The 20,604-nt window shown below is 35.9% G+C and overlaps 1 protein-coding gene across 12 annotated transcripts in view; it reads left to right on the top strand.

Moving 5' to 3' along the window:
* SOX6 (SRY-box transcription factor 6) overlaps positions 1 to 20,604 on the top strand; it is a 702,902-nt gene that overhangs the window by 611,562 nt on the left and 70,736 nt on the right. For 7 of the 12 annotated variants that reach the window (XM_030918957.1, XM_030918948.1, XM_030918960.1 and 4 more), the window contains 3 exons: positions 3,477 to 3,626; positions 9,282 to 9,507; positions 12,520 to 12,707. In XM_030918957.1, the coding sequence (XP_030774817.1) occupies positions 3,477 to 3,626; positions 9,282 to 9,507; positions 12,520 to 12,707 (564 nt within the window). The remainder of the gene's footprint in view (positions 1 to 3,476; positions 3,627 to 9,281; positions 9,508 to 12,519; positions 12,708 to 20,604) is intronic. The other 5 variants (XM_030918953.1, XM_030918959.1, XM_030918955.1 and 2 more) reach the window with 1 other exon arrangement.

Raw genomic sequence — 20,604 nt, 5'->3', positions numbered from 1 at the left:
ATGGCTTAATTTTGATTATAAGAAGAAAAGAAAACATTTGAATGAAGTTTTCAAGCATTAAATAGTGTTAAGATTGGAGTGTCTGACTTCTGGTTAACCATAGCAGATTAACATTTTCATTTATTACCGGTTTTAACCAAATCCTAGTAAATTTATGGTTAAGGATTATAGGTGTAAACTTTCAAGTAGAAATAGAAAGAGAAGACAAAAAAAATTGGAATATGAGAAATGGATGGCTGAGTTATAACTGTCTTAGCAGAAAAGAGAAAGCTGATACCCAAGCTTTAGGAGTGTAAAGCCAAAAAGAATCAAGCCCAATTGGGAGCTGAACCTTTAAAATGCTTAGGAATTGAAGGCATCATGTATCATTAAAGGAACAGTTGTAAGAGGTGGAACTGTAGACAGGATGACTGGTTGAAAATAGATATAAGATGATCCCTCCCTAATGTCATGCAACCTGGTAACTACAATCCCTGCCTCCTCCCTCCCAGCCCCACGAGCATATAACCTGACAGAAATCACTGGAGATTTATTCTCTTGAAAAGTAGAACTTGAGAGGTTTATGTCTTGGGACACCAGGCATAGCTGAGAATGAGTGATGTGCCATGGTGAAAGTCAGGGAATCTGCAGGATAGACCAGACTATGAGATTCTTCTCCTGCCTTCTGTTGCTTGGCTTATGTAATGATGGCATACAAGTCTATGCACAAATCAAGGCAAGAATTTGAAGACATTTCTCTCAGAAAATGGTCTAGTCTAAGATAAATGGCCTGTAGATATTGACATTTGGAATTTCCCAATGAAAAAGCAGACTTTCTTCATCATTACCTTATGCTGAAGCCAATAAATCAATAAGTCTACCCTGTACTTAGATCTTTCAGTCAGCTTTTTAGTACATTGCTCTTATATATGAATAAACAACCAATGAACACCAGACCCTTTAGAAAAGCCCCTAATATGAAGGAGCTCAAAGACCTTGGAAGAGTGGTAACAATGCAGAGAACAGAAAACATTAAAAACAAACCCAAACCTATAATTAATATTGTCAAACAGAATAGAGAACAGGATGCTATAAAAAGAAGCAATCAGAGAATAAGAGTATCTTTAAAAATATAGTGGTAGAAACTTTAAAATATTCAGAGAAGTTTTTGGAAGATGAAGTTGCCGAAAATCTGTCATAGAGTATAACAAAATGTCAAAGAGTAGCACATAGAAAGAAAAAATGAGAAAAATAGAGGGTTAATAAGGAAATCTAACATTTATCAAATATGAATACAGAGGAGAGAAAATTATCAATGAAATACATCAAAATAGTTTCCTAGAATACAAAGACATGAGTTTGGATTGAAAAGACTGAGTGGGTGTTCAGAACACTGAATGTAAAAGTCAACAGAAGGACATAATAGTGAAATTTCAAAACATTCAGTGGAAAGGGAAGATCCTGATGCTGTTAGAGGAGAAAATAGATTATATACAAAGGATCAGGAAGCAAAATAGTGTCAGGCTTCCTTAGTAACAAGAATAGGAAGACAACAGATCAATATCTTTGGAATGCTGAGGCAGGATTATTTTCAACTTAGAATTCTATACCAGTCAAACTACAACCAAGTGAGAAGAATGTGAGTTCCTAAATAATTAATGTCACGTTCACCTTTCTCAGGAAGCTCTTGGAGGATATGCTTTACCAAAATGAGACAGTTAACTAAAAGGGAAGAAAACATGATACCCAGGAAACAAGGACACCAGTACAAGAGAGGCAAAAGGAATTCCAAGTGCCATAGATCTGCAGTAGGTAGGCCTGAGGAATAAATTAGTTCAGATTTTGAGTAAGAAGATTGAGAGTTCCAAGAAGGATGTCTCCAAGGGAAAAACCAGGGTTCACAGATTACCTGATATATTCAATTATGTTAGGTAGAGTTTTACTGATTTCATGGAGAGTTTGAGAATTAGTGATAGTTACATAAAAATTATGCAAACAAAATATGAGGCAAATCTTAAATCTAACAAAATAAAAAGTTGAGAAATAAAATTAAGTATAGTTTACTACATAGCTAGTATCTTCATAAAATAATATAAAACAGTAAACACTAATTTTAAAATTTGTGACATTAACATTAAGAGTTTGGAGAGGGAAGCATGGGAGCACATGTGGTGTTCAATGTAGGAAAGTGAAACTTTCATTTTCCTTTGTATGTAGATAATGATATAACATTTAGAATGATTTACAAATAAGGATATAAATACCAGTTAAACCATTAAATGAATTGAAGGGAATGGTCTCCACAGAACAGGGGGTGAGATAAGGAGGTCCAGGGTAAGAAAATGAAGGTCATCCTGCAAGCTGTGGAGACTGTGCACTGTACATTTTTGTCATGCTCTTTTTGTTGTTGCTGTTTTGGTTTTTTGTTTTTTAAAACCTTAAAGTACTATTTATCTTGTAAAGCTACATACAAGAATGACTTTGATAAAAATGAAAATTGTATGAAAAGAGGTTAGCCCACCTGTCTTTCAATCTCTGGCTTTAATTTAGTGAAATCAACATATTTTGAGGTTGATAATTTAAAGATTTGTAATGTCAGATTGTCTGCTTATCATGTCTCAGAGAAGAGGAACCATTTTAAGCTGAGTAAATAGAATGAGTAATAAGATCATTGGTTTGCCAAAGAGAACTATAGAAAATACTTCAGAAAAGACCTTGAAACAGCAATGAGAATATGATGAAGATAAATGTGGAGTCCCAGGCAAAGGCAGGATCTGAGGAGAGAAGTGTGGTGATCTGTTTGGAAGCATGAAGGAAGCACTTTGTTAGCTGGTTTGGGTTTAGAGAAGTTTGGCTTAAGAAACAACAGCAACAACAACAAAACTGCTACCAATCTGGCTATACTCTCTTGAGGATTATGTTATATGCTGCCTAGAAATAAGACCCTGGGTAAACAATGACTGCCACTGGGCCTTAGTGGCCTTGGGAACAGCACTCATTATTCAGAAGGATCAGAATACCCAGGGATGCATAGCCAGAGCTGAATAAGAATGACACAGTTCTTCCAAGAATCCTTAGAAATGTTCAGGTTAGTTTCTTAATTCATGAATATTAATATTACACAAGTGGACATCCCTGATATTTAAATAACTTTTAATAAAGATTTTAGGTATTAAAAAGCATCTTAGAGACTACTTAGTCGAATTTCTTTTTGTAAAGTTAAAAAAAAAACAAAAAACCTGAATTCTAAAGAGATCAAATCCTTTGTCCAGGATCATAAAGCTGTTGCTAGAAGGACCAGGAACAGAACTGTGGCTCCCAGACCTGTCTTCTTTCTTTCTGTTTTATTATTTGCCTTCTCTTAGTTTCCTTTATTAAAAATAATGAAAAAGAAATTACAAGGCTATCTGAGAAATCTAACAATATGGTAAGTTTTTTTTTTAACTCAATTTCAGCTGCATTTAAAAAGATCAATATTTGTCTTCCCTGTTTTACAGCAGCTCTATGCCGCTCAGCTGGCCAGCATGCAGGTGTCACCTGGAGCAAAGATGCCATCAACTCCACAGCCACCAAACACAGCAGGGACGGTCTCACCTACTGGGATAAAAAATGAAAAGAGAGGGACCAGCCCTGTAACTCAAGTTAAGGTACTCGCCTTGCAGGATTGTGGAAATGGTTTAGAAAATAGTTTCACAAGAAAGATAGTGAAGCAGGCTATGTTGGGCATAAACAGCAGGAAACATAGCAACATAAAGCAACACCAAAATGTCCCTCTTTATGGTAAATTTCATGATTGAGCATTGAGAAACAGGTGTTTCCCTTTTGATAACAATAGTGCCATATTGTGAGATCTTTACCTCAGTCTGCAAACTCACTTCTCAAGAGTTTTCCCCCTTTGGATTCTGGCTTTTATTTTTTAATGTTCATTGACATGAATGGCCATAATTTTATTGCCAGTCTTTGTCATGGACTTGTGGCACTTCTCTCCACGTGTCTTAAATAGGGAGGGAGTTAACTTATGGGACCAGAGAATTGGGATCTTGAAACATTGGATTTAAAAAGAAGTGCAAAATAGAATTTAATGCTGGACTCTGTAAGGTTTGTTTATGAAGATCTGTCCTTCAAAACTAGTTATACATGTTTAAGGAATGAGTTGTCATTGCCTAATAATACTTTTGATGCCATAGAGTTGTGATAGGATAAACAGGCTTTCCCAAGTTATGTCTGGGACATTAATAGATGTCTTTTCTCACTAATTTTCAGTGTCTTGAAACTGGGCAGCCAGGAGGCACTTGGTGAGAGGGAAATTGATGAGCCACTGCAATTTTGTGCTGCAGCTGGTACCTATAGGTGGCACTTGTTGGTTTTATGATTGCAGTTGCTTTCTATATTGAATTATCAAATTCAAACAGAGGAACAATTGTTTTGTATAATTGACTTCTCTACTTGGAGGAGTATGCAAAGTACAAATGCTTTATTGTAATATGATTAAATTACTGCATTTGGAGAAATTTTGCAGTTATTAAATCTTCACAAGGGAAACAGCTGAGACCAACCAAATTAATAATTGGATGGTATACAATCACCGAAATTGTTTTGTTTTCTAAAATTTGCATATAGGAATTTTGAGATTCCAGAAAGTCTTTTAAAAAAGTGGATCCCAAATACCAAAGATCAAAAAATGTGAAAATCATTAAGAGAGGTAGTTCTGTCTATGTTCCAGCCAAAGGAATTAATTTAATGCCACCTATTCTTTTAGATTCTCCAAAGAAATCGGTGAACATTTATGTTATGTTGTTAGAAATATTGAGATATTACAATAGGAGGTTTACATTTAGTAAGACAGAATCACTTATGAAAACAGATTATTTTATGTTTCCAGAGTTTGTGTTTGTGAATAAGAGAACACTCCAACTCAAAGACTTTTTGCTTACTCGTAGTTGTTAGAGTATGAGTATATCGAACATCAGTGACTTGAGCTATTCAGTATTAAATATTTTAACATAAAGAAGTCATTTTATAAGTAAGTTGACCAACTGGAACTGCACCAACCAAGACTTTACTGGATGAGTGAAATGTTCCTTGGTTAAATTCAAGTTTATATCTGTTTTTACCCTTCTATCTTTGTGAGCCAACTGAATTTTATTACTCACTTGACCACATGAAAATTCTTAGAGATCTCTTTGGGTAGCTTGACTTGACTATATTCTATGTTAATAACAAAGGAAATATTTCTTTTACTTATTAGACTTTTTATTGTGTATATGGGTAGAAATATATAGACCAAAACATAAAGCAAATGTCTTAAATTTAAAATATAACTCCTATCTATTACTGAAGATGTTCTGAAAATAATCTTATAGTTTGCTAATTTAAAGAACTGTGGTTACCAAAATCTCTCATGTTTCTCTTTATAGTCATTGCTTTTTCTCTGTATATAACGTGGCTACTTATATTAAATCCAGACAGAACATAGGCAACATTTGCTGAAAGTAACAAAACTAAATATAGATATTCTGATATACCTTTCCCCCCTAGAATTTTTGTCTACTACAACTGTCAACATCAGAAGTCAGAATGTTTCTGTTAAAATACTGGTTCTACACTTTTATTAGCTCTATCACCTTGGCCAAGCTACTTAGTAGCTTTCTACTTTAGTTTTCTCCTCTGAAAAAAAATGGAGTTAATATTATTATAGGTCTTATATACACCCTCTAGTATTATACTGAGTATTCTATAAATGTCAGTAGTAGTGATGCTGCTGGTGGTCGTTATGATAATGAAGAAGATGGTGTGGTGGTTTTAGTGATTGTGATTGAAATATCTAGTTGTACACTGGGAAAGATCCTAAATAAACACCTAGAGGATTTCCATTGTCAACCATGATGAAGGAACAAAATCAGATTTACTCTTCCAGCTTAAACAACTAAAACTCAGTACAAAAATTATGTAAAACAATGGTTTTCAGACATTTACAATAGTAGTACAGGACAGTGATTCCTATGAGAAGAGAAACAAGTGAGGCAAGCACTACAATTGTTGCAGCTCACTATTGGAAGGAAGTTTCTAGGCAACTATACAGGAAGCTTCATAGGCTCCCTGAGTAGAGAGACAGAGTTCAGAGTTTAGGGATGCTAATGCAGATGGAATTTGTGAGACAGGGTACCAGAGAGGAGCAAGCTGCATGGAGAAAGAATGCTGAAGATCTGCAAAAGGCTCCCCCCTGAGTATTTAGCTGAGTACTGATCAGCCCATGCATGTGAGAAACTACCTGAGGTAGGGGGAAACACCAGAATGTAGCAAACAAAACAGCTGCAAGATTCACAAAGGACCAGAAATAGCCAGAGTGGAAAGATCTCCTGACACATGGAGCATCATGTACAGTCCCCAGAAGGGTATTACCTCAGTAGTGGGGACAAATTACCCCTACTTAGTGGCTGTTCTGACCTTGCCTAACAATGCTTAAAAGTAAGTCTAGAAAAGGATCAAATTGTTCTGTGTCTCAGAACAAAGTTTTCAAATATTTAAATACATAAACTTCATCACCCCAGAAGGTAAAATTCACAATGTGTAGCATCTGTTCAATAAACATCAGGCTTGCGAAGCAGCAAAAAATATGAATAATGAGAAAAATCAATCAATAGAAACAGACCCAAAATGACACAAATGATAGAATTAATAGATCAGAAAGTAAAAACAACTATTATAAGAGACTTCCAACTAGCGCCAAATGAGATAAGCATCTGCTTTCCTAAAATCTCATCTATGAAGCTGGAAAAAACTGACAAAAACAGTCATTTTGGCATTCTTAAAAATGACCAAAGTTATATACAATCTGAGAAAATATTTATGCTTCTTATATGTAAGAATAGTGGGGGTCTGTGACATTCTGGCCTAGGGCTATTGTTATTTCCCCTACTCCCAGGTTTGGTTAGCACAAAGTTGTTAGGACAGGGCAGGCTGTGAGGACCAAGAGTTCTACCATGGTGGAAAGGGATTCACTTAATTGGGAGTTGGTAGGTGCTAGCCATGCCCAGTGGTATTATTGGTTAAAGTGGCAGTCACTGAATTATAAAACTAAGTAAAAAATTAGAGTATTTCAAAGTTGAAAAAGATGTAATAAACTCCATATGTTCAAGAAGATAGAGGAAAACAAGAGCATGATAAAGCAAGACATGAAAAACCTAAATCAAATGTCTAGAGATGAACAATACAATGTTTGAGATTAAATATATATGTGTGTGTGTGTGTGTGTGTGTGTTAGATGGGTTTAGCAACAGCTTAGACATTTCAGAAGAAAAGATTCGTGAACTTGAAGACATAACAATATAACTATCCCAAATGAAAGGCATACAAAAAAGACTGGTCAGTACTGTGGGGCAACATGGAATAGACTAAAGTATGCAGTTGGAGGCCCAAAAGAAAAGGAAGAAAGAGAAAATTGTATTTGAAGAAGTAATGACTGAAAATGTTCCAAATTTGATCAATACTTTAAATTTAGATGTTTTAGAAGCTCAGTGAGCCCCAAATAAAAGAAACATGGAGAAAATTAAGTGAACACCTACCATATAAATCCCTATTATTTAGATGTGAGTAAAGGAACAAACTAGTTCAAACATCCTTTGAATTAAGAGCAAAGGGAAGTAAATTGCAATTAAGTACATAAGATAATTTTGACATTCATAATGGATGTAACCGTGTTGCTCGAGAACCTGTCGTATATATAAATATACATAAACATACATTGCAATGCATGTGAGAAATTGCCTTTTCCTTATGAACACACACACAAAAATCTGTGGCATCACTATGTTATCAAACAATAGACTTATTTTCTCTGGTAGTTCAGTAGAAAAGGGGCCTGAAATTTGGAGTCCAATAAATTAGAATTTAAATTATTTCCCTCCTTATATGGCCTTAGACAAGGGATTTTGTCATTCTGACCTCCATTTTCCTATTTGTAAATTTAGAATAATACTGGCCAGGCTCATAGCTATTGATGGTTAAATGAGCTAGTATGTGACAATGCTTAGTACAGTCCTTGGTATATAATTGCTTCTTTGTGCATGCTGTTTTTATTTTCTCTTTCTAATCTCCCTTCAAAAGTAGTATTTTCTGGCCTCTCTTTCTGTTCCCCCTTAGTCAATGATATTAGTACTGGAAGAGACCTTAGAGATCATCTACTATCAGACCCTCTTTTCACAGATGAAGAAATTGAGCCCCAGCAAGGTCACATGGTTACTAAGGGAGAAAATGTTCTGTTACCAAATTCTATTGGATCTTTTAAACAATGGCATTAAAAGCTAGTTCTCTTTGCCTTCTCAAAGGCAAAATGGGAGTTAACATTTGCTGACAATTTTATTTTAGAACACAATAATGTAGATCTTAAAACTGAACATTTAAATAAATATGCTCATATTATAACTAAATTTCTAAGATGATGAAAGTGTTATTTCGAGTATTTTATGGCAGGATAAATGAGACAAAGTAAAGGAAGAAGCTTAGCTTTCAAGCTCCTGGATGAACTATAGTTATAAGCCAGATATTTGAATACTGTCTCAGTGTAGAAGGACATGTATCTTAAAATAGACATTCTGTAAATATATGTAGAAAAGCATATAAAGAAACATCACTTTAAATGTGAAAAATAAATTGCATATAGCATAGTATGTGAAACATAATTATAATCTATCCTTGGTCTTTGCAAAAATTAATTTTAAACATGAATAGAGACCAGAATTTAGACCATGAAGAGTGCCCACACCCAGAAAGCCACATAGAAGCTGTGTTGTGGCATGTGGCTCCCTGGGCAGGGGCCTAGTACATCAGAAGGCTTTCCATGTTTCCATTTTTAAAGTGCTTGCAATTGTTTGATTTAAAATATATATTAAAAAATTAGCTGCAGAGGCTGTTTATAGCTACAAGAACTTTTCCGAGAGAATAACACAAAAGCACTACAGAGCTGCTGAAATTTTAAATAATTCTTTGTAAATGCCCTAGGTTAATTTAGATCCCTGAAAACACATTAGGAAATTAAGCTGTAATGTGAGCTAATTCAGATTTTAATTTGGCAAAAAGAATGATCCAACTGCACAGTTAATGTAAATAGAAGCATAACGCAGGGAAATTAATGAGGTTTCCTTCTGATGAATCTTCAAGGAGATAGATAATTAGCTTCTTTTGTTATTTTTGTAGGAGAATGTGGCATTGTCTCTGAGGTGTAAAATAACTGTGGCTTACTAAGTGATAATGTGCTTCATTTGTCTTTTGTAAAAATAATTATTTATGTTAAACTCTTGTAGGATGAAGCAGCAGCACAGCCTCTGAATCTCTCATCCCGACCCAAGACAGCAGAGCCTGTAAAATCCCCAACATCTCCCACCCAGAACCTCTTCCCAGCCAGCAAAACCAGCCCTGTCAATCTGCCAAACAAAAGCAGCATCCCTAGCCCCATTGGAGGAAGTCTGGGAAGAGGATCCTCTTTAGGTAAATGGAAAAGTCAACACCAGGAAGAGACTTACGAATTAGGTAAAAGAAAGCAAACCTGTTTAGTTATGACTGATATTTGTTTCCAAAGTGCTCCTTAGTGAAAGATAATACTCATATTTTCTACTGAAATATAAACCAATTTAGTATCTTCTTTTATTAGAACTTTTGGAAAAGGTCATGATATAAATCCTGCTGGGATGGATTCTTTAGATGATAATGTGTTAGATCCAGCAAATCATAGACTTAGCAATTGCTATATTTGGTCAGTGCTTTGACACTGAAATAATTTTTCAGCGACATAGGACCTGGCTTCAAAGCAACCTTCCAAAAGGCCAAAATTTATTTGAAATTTTTATCTTCTATCAAAGTGTATGTGAATTTTACATCTTATCCCATATTACTTTTGCATTAAAACAAATATGAACGACACACTTCAAGAACATATATGAAATACTATTGATATGTAGGAAGAGATGTCATAATGTCTGACTCCTTATACTCCCATGGAGATATATAGCCAAGGATCTCTAGGAATATTCATAGCCCTATGTGAAAAGTATGGAGGAAAAAACATGGGTTTTGGAATGAGGCAGGCTTATACAGAAAGCCTTCATTTTCTAGCCATGTGACCCCAAGAAAGTTATTTAATATTTTCAAGTTCAGTTTCATAGTATTACTAGCTCATAGGTTATTATGAGGATTAAAAGAGAAAAATATGTATAAAGTGCCTAGTGCAGTTTAGAACCTAAAAGGCATTCAATTTAAAAAGACTGGAATGAATGATTATCAATACATGTACATATATAAGTGGAATGAAACAATAAACGTGAAAGTAGTTGTCAGTAAGAGAGTGCCAAATAAGCATTAACATTATTGTTACTATACTCTTTGTTTGGAAATTAAGTCTCTTAAATTGTTATACTTATACTCTTTGGAAATTAAGAGACTTAATTTCCAAACAGACACAGATTTAAAGATTAAAGGGACAAGACCTAGCATTTCTTCAGATTACCTTCCTTCTGTTATTGAGTTCTGAAGTCTAAAATGCTTATTTCAATAGATAAAATCATGTATAAGAATAGCCATTAACAGCTTAAAAAAACATTCTTGCCTATTTTATCTGATTTGATGTTTCACAATAATCTTATGAGTTAGAGAGTGTATTATTACCCTCATTGTACAAATACATACATTGTGGTTCTTACAAGTAGAATGACTTGCCCACACTCCTGCAGCTCTTAATTAGCAGAAACAGGACTAGAATCCAGGTCCTCTCACATGTTACTCAGTGTTCTTCTTGTAAACTCACAGTTAGAATATTTGCTAAATGTGCTGAGTGTAAGTGAATCTTCTGATGGTGAGGTGTAAATCTTCCTCACTGAATTTTGGAATCTGGATCTCTACAGGAGCATATTCTCATTTTGAGTAAGGATGCCTTTTTCAGGACCTGAAAGTTTTCATGCCAAGTTAGTGGTATCCATATAGAAGATAGAATTAAATCATTTCCAGCATGTGAATATGAATACCTCTTGGCTGGATTTTTGGAAGTTGTGAGATGAGGGAAAAAAGCCAACAAGAAGATAAATTACAGAGTTGACCTTGAAATGGCCCTCCTAGAATTCACTCTGAAATTGTTTGGAAAGCATTTGTTTGCTGTCCTGAGTATCATGAGAGACAGAGATGACTGAGTCACAGGCTCTGCTTTTATGGAACTCGACTCAGCAGAGCATATTTCTTAGATCATGAGCTAGAAATGGGCTGAAATAATAGCACCTGTGTTTGAACAGCACTCTTGTCCAGATGATATTGGATAGAAATGGTCTTTTTACCAGAAAAGCTCCAGAATAAAAGCTGTGGGACTAAAAAGTGACTGACTTAAAAAAAATTCCATAGATAGCTTGGAAATTTTTTCCAAACTCAAATGCATATGCACATGCATTGTGCACACCAGACATCCAGTATGAACTTGATTCTGCACTCATTTCTTCTGTCCTGTCTGTGTGAGGTGTACACACACACATACACACACACACACACACACACACACACACACACGCTATGAAATGCTTATACAAGCCCTTAAGCAAGTGGATCACACTAACATTTATTACAGCAGATGAAACCTGTCTGTCATCAAACAATTGCCCTCTTTTTGTCTAAAATTGGAAAATCTTATTCAAAGTATTCATGTTACAGTAAAATGCAAGATATCATGGAAAATAAGTGAGTTTAATATTGAAAATTTTCCCTCTGTGTTGCATGGAATACACTGGAAGTAAATATTTATTCTCACTTTTTTTGAAGCTTCGTAGTTATGCGAAAACCAGTCCCACACATATCGCCTCACTGTCGTGAATAGAGGGAGCTGATCGCAGTGGGTGTTCAAGCTGGGGGTGGGGAATGGGTTGTCATTCTCTTGGTAAATAACTGAGGCAGCCTAATGAGAAGAATGCTTCATTAACCAGCCAGCAACTGGGGGACTGGAGAGTACGGTGAATTCCTTCCGCCCCCTCTTTCCTGCAGTGGACATATGAACACACAGATACAGATATCACTAAAGTACACATGCAGCCTCACAGATTTTTTTTTTTCCTGCAGGCCAGAAACGACTGTGTTGTATTAGCACAGCAACTGTAATGGGTAGCCTGGACAAACATTTCTGCCTCCTCCCCACTCCTCACCCCCTTCCTCCCCATAATTTCCCCACAGAAGAAGCAGCATTGTGCACCAGTTGTACATACAGGCAGAGCAAATACCTTCTCCTAATATGTATACAATTGGAGTCTAGGAACCTTAGTCTGTGAGGAGGTGGGTAGACAGAACCCAGATAGACTGGAGTGCTAGGGTTTTCTCCAAGGGCTAAAAGAACCCAGCACAACTTGGTTGCCCTGGCTCTGTGTTCTATGTATATTATTGTATAGTTTAAAAAATAGCAAATGTGCACCCCTTCCTTGTTCAGAGAATGCAGTTTTCTACAGGGGAGGGGATAGTAGTAGTACTTTTTAGGAGTCTGACCTCACAAGCCTCTAATAATGCATCCTGTGTATGCAGATATCCTATCTAGTCTCAACTCCCCTGCCCTCTTTGGGGATCAGGATACGGTGATGAAAGCCATCCAGGAGGCGCGGAAGATGCGAGAGCAGATCCAGCGGGAACAACAGCAGCAACAGCCACATGGTGTTGATGGGAAACTGTCCTCCATAAATAATATGGGGCTGAACAACTGCAGGAATGAAAAGGTAAAACTGCTTCCTTGTGTCACTGGATCTGCTAGACTCGTTGGTTCACTCTCATGTGGTTCTTTCCAGGCTCCCAGGTATCAACCTGCAGCCATGGATTTGGCCTTCTGGCTTGAGGGCTGTCTTGTACTTTACTAAAATCTGTCATGTAGTATCTGTAAGCATTATTGCTGATTAACAAATATGCCCTTTCCCACCCAGTGTAAGTTGCCTCCCAGGCACCCAACCTACCTGCCTATTGGTGTGTTTTTCTGTCACATTCTGAAATAGATGTATCTTAAAATAAAGGAGATGTATGATGTTATTAGAATAAAAATAGAGTACCAGAATATTAAAAAAGGAAGACACATACATGTTTACAATGAAGACTAATATGTTACCATGACTCACCATTAAATGTAATACTAAACTTCCTGACAACCAGAACAAAAAATGAAGCAAAGCAAAGCAATTTGCAAATTGCATTCATTTGGTTTTTGATCTAGCAAATTATTTATTGTTTATTCTATGATGACTCTGTTCTAGGCACTGGAGATGCAGCAGTGGCAAATCTGACAAAGATATCTGCTTTCCTAGAGCTCATATTCTAACAGGAGAGCACAGACAGTGAAGAAATAAACAATTAAACAGAAAATATAATGGCAGGAAGTCAATAAATGCCATGAGAAAAAATAGAAGAAGCAAGTTAAAGGAATAGGGTGTTATAGGATTGGTATGTTACATGGAGTGGTAAAGACTCTCTGAGGAAGTGACATTGACATCTGAATGAAGCAACAGTCCTGGCCATATGAAAGGCAGGAGCAGGGGCATTCCAGGCACTGGGAATGATGAACGTGGAGGCCCTTGGAGGATCAGATCAGCACCAAGGAGGCCCAGTGTGGCAAGAATGGCACAAGAGACAGCACAGCAGGGGATCATAAAGTAAAAGTGATAGGCTGGGCAGAGCTTATTAGACCTGGTAGACCCTGGAAAGGCTTTTCATTTTATTCTGAGTGTGATGGGAATCCCTAGACTGATTTTGTCCAGGACATTGACTTGATCTGATTTACGTATAAAAGGATCATTCTGCCTACTGTGGAAGATTGGACTATATAGGAGGTTAAGAATGGAAACAGGGAGACTGGTTGTGAGGCTATTAGTAGACTGAGTGAAAATTTCTGATTATCTGATAGAAGGGTACTAATCTGATCATGGGGGCTCTACCCTCATAACTTCATCTAAACTTAATTACCTCCCAAAGACCCACCTCCAGTGACCATCACATTGGAGATTGGAGATTCAAGATAATGGATTTTGAGGGGACACAAAAGTTCTCTCCATAGTACCCTATATTATTGAATTTGTATTATCTGTTGAAGTTCAAACTTAGACACTATTAACTTCAAGTTCTACAGATTAATTTTAAGTATTTCTCATTGACTTTTTAAATTCATTTGGGAGGGAAAAGTCTGAAGTTTAAAAGGATAAAACATTATTTTGCTTTGGAACACATGGGAGAGGGATGAGAGATGAGGTCAAGATAGATACATAGATGATAGATAGATAGATAGATAGATAGATAGATAGATAGATAGATAGATAGAGAAATTTGAACTTGACCTAAAACATATCACACTGAATATAACTGAGTCCCAGAAGGTAAGCTGCAAAATTGTTTCTACAGAACCAGAAAACCCTGGTTTCCAAGTTGAAGGGAGCTGTTTTCTCAGTAGACAACCTTACTGGGGTTGAATTTGGAGCACTGGAAAAGTTTATTATTAGGGATGTTGTGTTCATGAGCTCTCCTTAACATGATCTCCCTCCTGCGTAATGTCACTGTTTTACACATATATTTTGTGATTCTTGCTTTGTTTAGTATCTACAATCAGTATCTATGATTGCTTGCTAGATTAGTTCAAGTTAGAAGAATAAATGAAGGACAGCACTAACGGATTCCTGTGATGGTAGCTTTGGCTTTCTCATAATCAAAATATCAGTCTTAATTTTATGGGGTTCCATGGGGCACTACTTTTTCTTCTGAGCATCAGATTTTCTTCTGAGCCAAAGAGGGTAAATATTAATATATAATGTGCAATTAAACTGGAAAATGAATTGTGACAAATTCAGTTTAACTCTCTTCAAAATTATTCATGTTAGAACCATCCGTTTCCTTAAATATAAGATCTTTCCATTAGATTTATGAATTTATTATTTGTAGCCCACAATACAGTTGTAGGTAATTTTTTGTGGTGCTGTTGACATAAAACCTTATAATTTATTAAGTGTACCTCTTCTTTCTCTCATTTGGACACTCTTTGCAGAAGAATGTGGCACAGATTTGGGTTTCCTGGGAAATAGGTCTTGAGATGAAGATCAGCATGCAGGTTTATTAGGGAGTGCTTTTAGGATTGCTAAGGGAAGGGAGAAGACAAAAGCCTGTACAGCATAGTGAGATCCCATTTCCAAAAAATAAACAAGTTTTAATTTTTTTTTAAACCCAGGACTGTGCAGAGGGAGAGGTTGTATTCTGGTGCAGTCTCAACTAGGGCCTCTAGCAACCTCATAGGAAGCTTCCAGGCTGCTACGGCCATTCAGAATTGTCCTAAGTCGGGGTGAGAGTGTGAGCTTTTATACACCTGCATCAACCAGTCATTGGATAATTGATGCTATGGCAAGAGGACCTGACCTTGAGTGAGGTGACTCTCTCCAGCTAAGGCAGTGCTGAAGAGGGCCAACAGCTAAGGGCTAGCTACTAACAGCATTTCCAGCAGCTGAGGGAATAAATCTTCCAGTCCTGAAAGGGGATCAGGGCTGCACAACACTGTCCACTATAGCTTGTTACATTTAGTAATGTTAGATGTATACAAGACAGTCTTTGTGTATATCATAAATGTGGGCCAACACTTACTAACAGGCATAAGGATGCTTGTGTCTTTATAGTACATATAGAATCATATATGTGTCCATATGGCTACACGTTTGCTCATGATAGGTCTCACTGTATTGGGTAAATCTCTATTTTGGCACTTTAAAATGAAACGTTGTTGACTTGATCGGCCAGAACGGCACCAATGGAGTTGTTCTGGTTGGCTGTGTCACGGGGTATTTAGGCTCTGTTAAATATATACATTGTAGGGACAATAGACTGTAACGGCACCTTAGGAGCTGTTCTGCTCCATCATTTCAACATAACTTCTGTGCATGAATTGTCAGTGTCCTGCCAGCAGATGTCTAAGTTACCGCCCTGGGTTGTAGCTTTCCACACCAAGAACACCAGCCATCCTCACCTCTGTCTGAGTACCAGTGCAATTAGATCACACTATAGCCTAATTGCTTACCAAATTTTGTTGTTTTGACATCTCTAAGATAGAGAGTATTTTAGTCATGACAATACATAGCAGAATTTTAATTAGGCTGCTTCCAAGTCTCCTCAGAGCTAAGCTAGGGCATCTGGCAAGAAGACAGGCAAGGCAGGGTGGGCCTTTTTAATGAAGGGGTATGTGTTAAAATATGTTCTGTAACTCTCTGACTTTTTTGATGTTTGAATGCTGACTCAGTGAAAGCATTGGTTGGAATGCTTTCCTGCATAGGTATTATGTAAGCCAGTAGACTGATTACCTACTGATCACAACTGCTCATGAAAAGTCAGATTATACACCTGTACACATGTGTCCCAAGCTGCTATTCACTTCCTCATCTGGCAATCACTTGAGAAAAATGCTTGACCTCATCAGGTGTCAAAGTGAGCTACAGTGGACACTATTATCACACTTTACTTGCCTCTGAAGTATATGGGTAGAATTAAAACTGTAGAGTAAAAGAATTGGAGGGAGCATTACATTTGATCAAGTGAAATCACTTCAATATGCAAATGGGAAAGCTGAAACCTAGAGAAATAAAAGGACTTACCCACAGTCATAGTGTATTTGTGGCAGGACAGAAATTAAATCTCAGCTTTCCTAATTCCTAGTTAATTATATTTCCACTTACAGAACAGTACCAGATTCATTTATTAATTTCCTATGATATCTTACATTTTACACTGGCAATCTCAAAGCTTTGATGAAATAAAACAGGGAATAAATAAACAAAAACAGCAAAGCAGAAGAGCGTTTAGCTCCCTGCCTTCTCTGTACTTGTCACCTTCTGTCTGGGTCGGGCATTCTTTCTTGCCATGGTGTCCGTTGCTGCTGGCGCTGGAAAGTTACCAGTCAGGAAACAGAAGGTTGAATGATGCTGGTATAGACAAAGAAACAAAAGAGGTGGCTAGACCAGGAGCAGTCATAGAAAGACAGACTACACGTAGATTACAAAGAGCATGGATTTTAGAGTTTGTTAATCCTGGGTCTCAGTTCTCCTTGTGCTATTTTCTAACTGTGTTACTTAAGTAATTCACTTAACCTTTCTGAGTCTCAATGATCATTTCTATAAAATGGAGGTAATTATCCTTTTCTTGAAGGGATGTTTTGAAGAAACATATGTACAGCATATAGTTTGCACAGAAGATGCCCAATTAATATCAGATTCTTTCTCACTTTCAGATGGCAGGCAGCTTGTCAAATCTGTTGTTTAGTTTTTAAATTTTATTTTCTTTGATACTCTCCACTGGTGAATGAGTCAACCTATTGGTTCTTGGATTCAAAATTTCTTAAAAGAGAAAAAAAGGATAGTAAGATGCTAACAGGCAACTTCTTACTTAAGTCAGGATATGCATATTTCTTTTTCATTTTTAGAGTGACTTGTATAAACTGGCTACCTGCTAGGATCTGGCTAAAGCCAACATGATAATAATACTCAAATCTGATTATGTTTGTGTGCTAGGGAGCTTTTGTTCCTACCTATTTAATGTATTCTTTAATGTATTTCCACAAAAGCAGAATTTTAATCGATAATTTTTTGGAAAAGCTTGACCTGGTTCTTGATAGCTATTTACATTTCTCATGCCCAAATAATATTTTTCAGTGAATTAAATAGGAAAAAAATAATCCAATCATTGGAGCACATTGTAAACTTGTTCCCATTTATTTAAAAAGCCATTGTTCATTTTTTGAAAGTATAGATTCTTGCATTTCACCCATATGTTTCACAAATATCAGAATAGCACATCAGTATTACACTGATGTAATACTGCCCCCTTTTACTGGAAAAGAAAAACATACTGGACATCTTCTGCTTCGCATTGTCAATTACCATAGCTCCTTGCTATTCATACAATTGATTCAGGTATTCATTGTTGCATGACAGGATAAATTTAGTCAGAGAATCAATATAGCTGTACAGCAGTAAATGAAAGGGGCTTGTGAGAAAATTATTTAGCAAAGTGTGTTGGGAATGAATGAGCTCCTTCTATAGCTCACAGACTAGTGAGGTTTGGTTGTTTTCAAAGGCGCACATAGTCCTAATTAATCAGGATTGTCATTTTTGTGAGCAGTTGACTAACATGTTTGTGTTGCTTTTCTATGTCAGCCTATTCTCAAGACAACAACTTGTACTATGAAGAATGTGGGGCACATTTATAGAGATTTTTGCAGTAAGGGAAGAAATTCTAATTGTAATTCTCCTCATTTGCAAAGCAGAGCAGTAGTCACTATTTAAAAAACATTTGTGTACTACTCTTTCTTTATGTCACGACAAGGAATATCTTTATACTGCTTTCTATGCTCCAAATATATTATTACATATATATTTGCTCTTGAACCTTTCCAAATTCAGGGATGTCGGTATTACTGTCCTTTCACAGATGAAGAAACTAAGACCAGCTCTGGATCACTTTACTCCAGCATTTCCTTTCCATCATCTCATTTGTTCCGTATATCTCTGTGAGATTGATAGCGCAATTTTACTTAAAATCTAAAACAAGACACACATCTGAGTTTCAAACATCAATTTAATGAAGTGAATGCTAAAATTATGAGCTAAAGAAGTCTATCTAGATATATGTGCTTCATACGTATTTCTTTGAAATGAATAGCCATATTTATACTTGCGATAGTGTTTTTTTAAAAGAACATACACAGATCAAAAGTGCTATAAAATTACAGAAAAGCAAGGTAAGGTTTATTAATGTTGGATTTTACATTTGAACTAATAACATTGGGCAACTATGAAGTTCTGTATGTAAGCTCCTGGCTGAATGTAATCATTAAGTTCTTTTTCTTTCTGTTGTCAGGGCTACTTGATTGGTTGCTTAGCTACTAGCTTAAGGCCAAACTCATAAAAAAACAACAACAAACTTGTTTGCCTCCTTTCTTCTCTGTACTTTAAACAGAAAAAAATGGTGAGAATTTATATATAAGTGTACAAGTTCAGAATACTTCCTAGGGATAGGCGTGGGTGTAGGAATAAATATAAAGCCTTGAGTTTTACTTATACATGTTTTAGTCAAAAGGCCACATCTAGTTAATGTATCTCTCAATGAAAGGGCTAAAATTTGATATATACAGTTAATAATATTGCATACATTCTGTGAAAGAGTTGTTGGTTTTGTTATGTATGGAGCAAACTTACTAATTATGAGGATTTCATAGACCTAACCTCCCATTATAGCAGGTAGTTTCTAATCCTTAATCCTTCTAGATCTAATCTCTTCTAGATGTAATCTCTTAATCTTTCCAGACCAGCTGTTCTCAACTTTTTTGGTCTCAGAGACCTTTTATACTCTTAAAAATTATTAAAGACCCTAAAGGGTTTTGATTTATGTGGGACTTAGCAACCAATATTTGTCTTACTAAATATTAAAACTAAAACATTAAAAAATATTTTTTAAGATAACAATAACAAATCAATTAGATAGTAATATAAATAACATTTTTGAGTATTAACTATATTTTCAAAGTAAAAAAATAGAAGAATGATGTACCCTAGAACTTAAAGTATAATAAAAAAAAAATAGAAGAATGGCTTTGCTTTACATTTTCATGAATCTCTTTAATGTCTGATTTATTGGAAGACTGCTTGATTCTGGTATCTGCTTTTACATCCAAATTGTCTCATTGTCATGTAGTTTCTAGAAATCTCTATCATACATTCAAGAGAGAATAAGAATGAAAAAGGCAAACAATATCTTAGAGTTATTATGGAAATAGTTTGGATCTAGTTGACCCTCTAAAATGGTCTTTGAGATTGCCAAGGTGATTCTTTGAATATATGCTATTCTAGATCATGTAATACATATATCTACATTATGTGTTTTAACTGTATTCACCTTAACCTTAATAATAGTTTTCACTGATCAAACACAGTAAATGTTTAGAATTGACCAATGGCTTTATTCTATTTGAATTAAGGAGCAAAACGGTACAGTTGTACTGTTTGTGTTTATACATTGCCTTGATGTAAAAAGAATTTTGGCTGGTTTGCAGTGATGTGTGCAGTAAAACAACATAGAAACTAAATAGAGAGGAGATTGTGGGAAAGAAAAATTAAGGATAGGAAAATAAAGTAAGTAGGGTAAAGCTGAGATAAGTGAAGTGCACAAAAATTCTTGTCATACATATTTACCTAATTGCCAAAGGAGGACCACAGACTTGATTGTGACCTTCCTGGTAACCAGGCAAAAAGGAAATGTATTGCAACAGCCACAGTACGCTACAACATAAACAGCTTCTCAGAAGAAACATAGGTGTTCTCCTCTGGGTCCTCACAAAAGCTTGAGACATACCTAAGAATGTACCTATAACATTCCTATTCAGTTTGAGAACTCAGTAATTTTGCAGGGCTATTTCTTAACAGACCTTTCGTTTATCTTTTAGATGCATTTTTACCTACAGTTATTTGCCTTAGTTTAGGTAATGTGACTGACATTGCATACTTTTTTGCAGCACTTTATTCCATGGACACACTGTTTTTTAAATTTAATTCCATTTGTATTAAGTACTTACTGTATATAAAGCATAGTATTAGCCATGTGAAGTGGAAA

Source organism: Rhinopithecus roxellana, chromosome 15, assembly GCF_007565055.1.
Source record: "Rhinopithecus roxellana isolate Shanxi Qingling chromosome 15, ASM756505v1, whole genome shotgun sequence".
Taxonomy (NCBI): domain Eukaryota; kingdom Metazoa; phylum Chordata; class Mammalia; order Primates; family Cercopithecidae; genus Rhinopithecus; species Rhinopithecus roxellana.
Note: the sequence above shows the minus strand (reverse complement) of the source record. Positions and strands in the feature narration are given on the sequence as shown.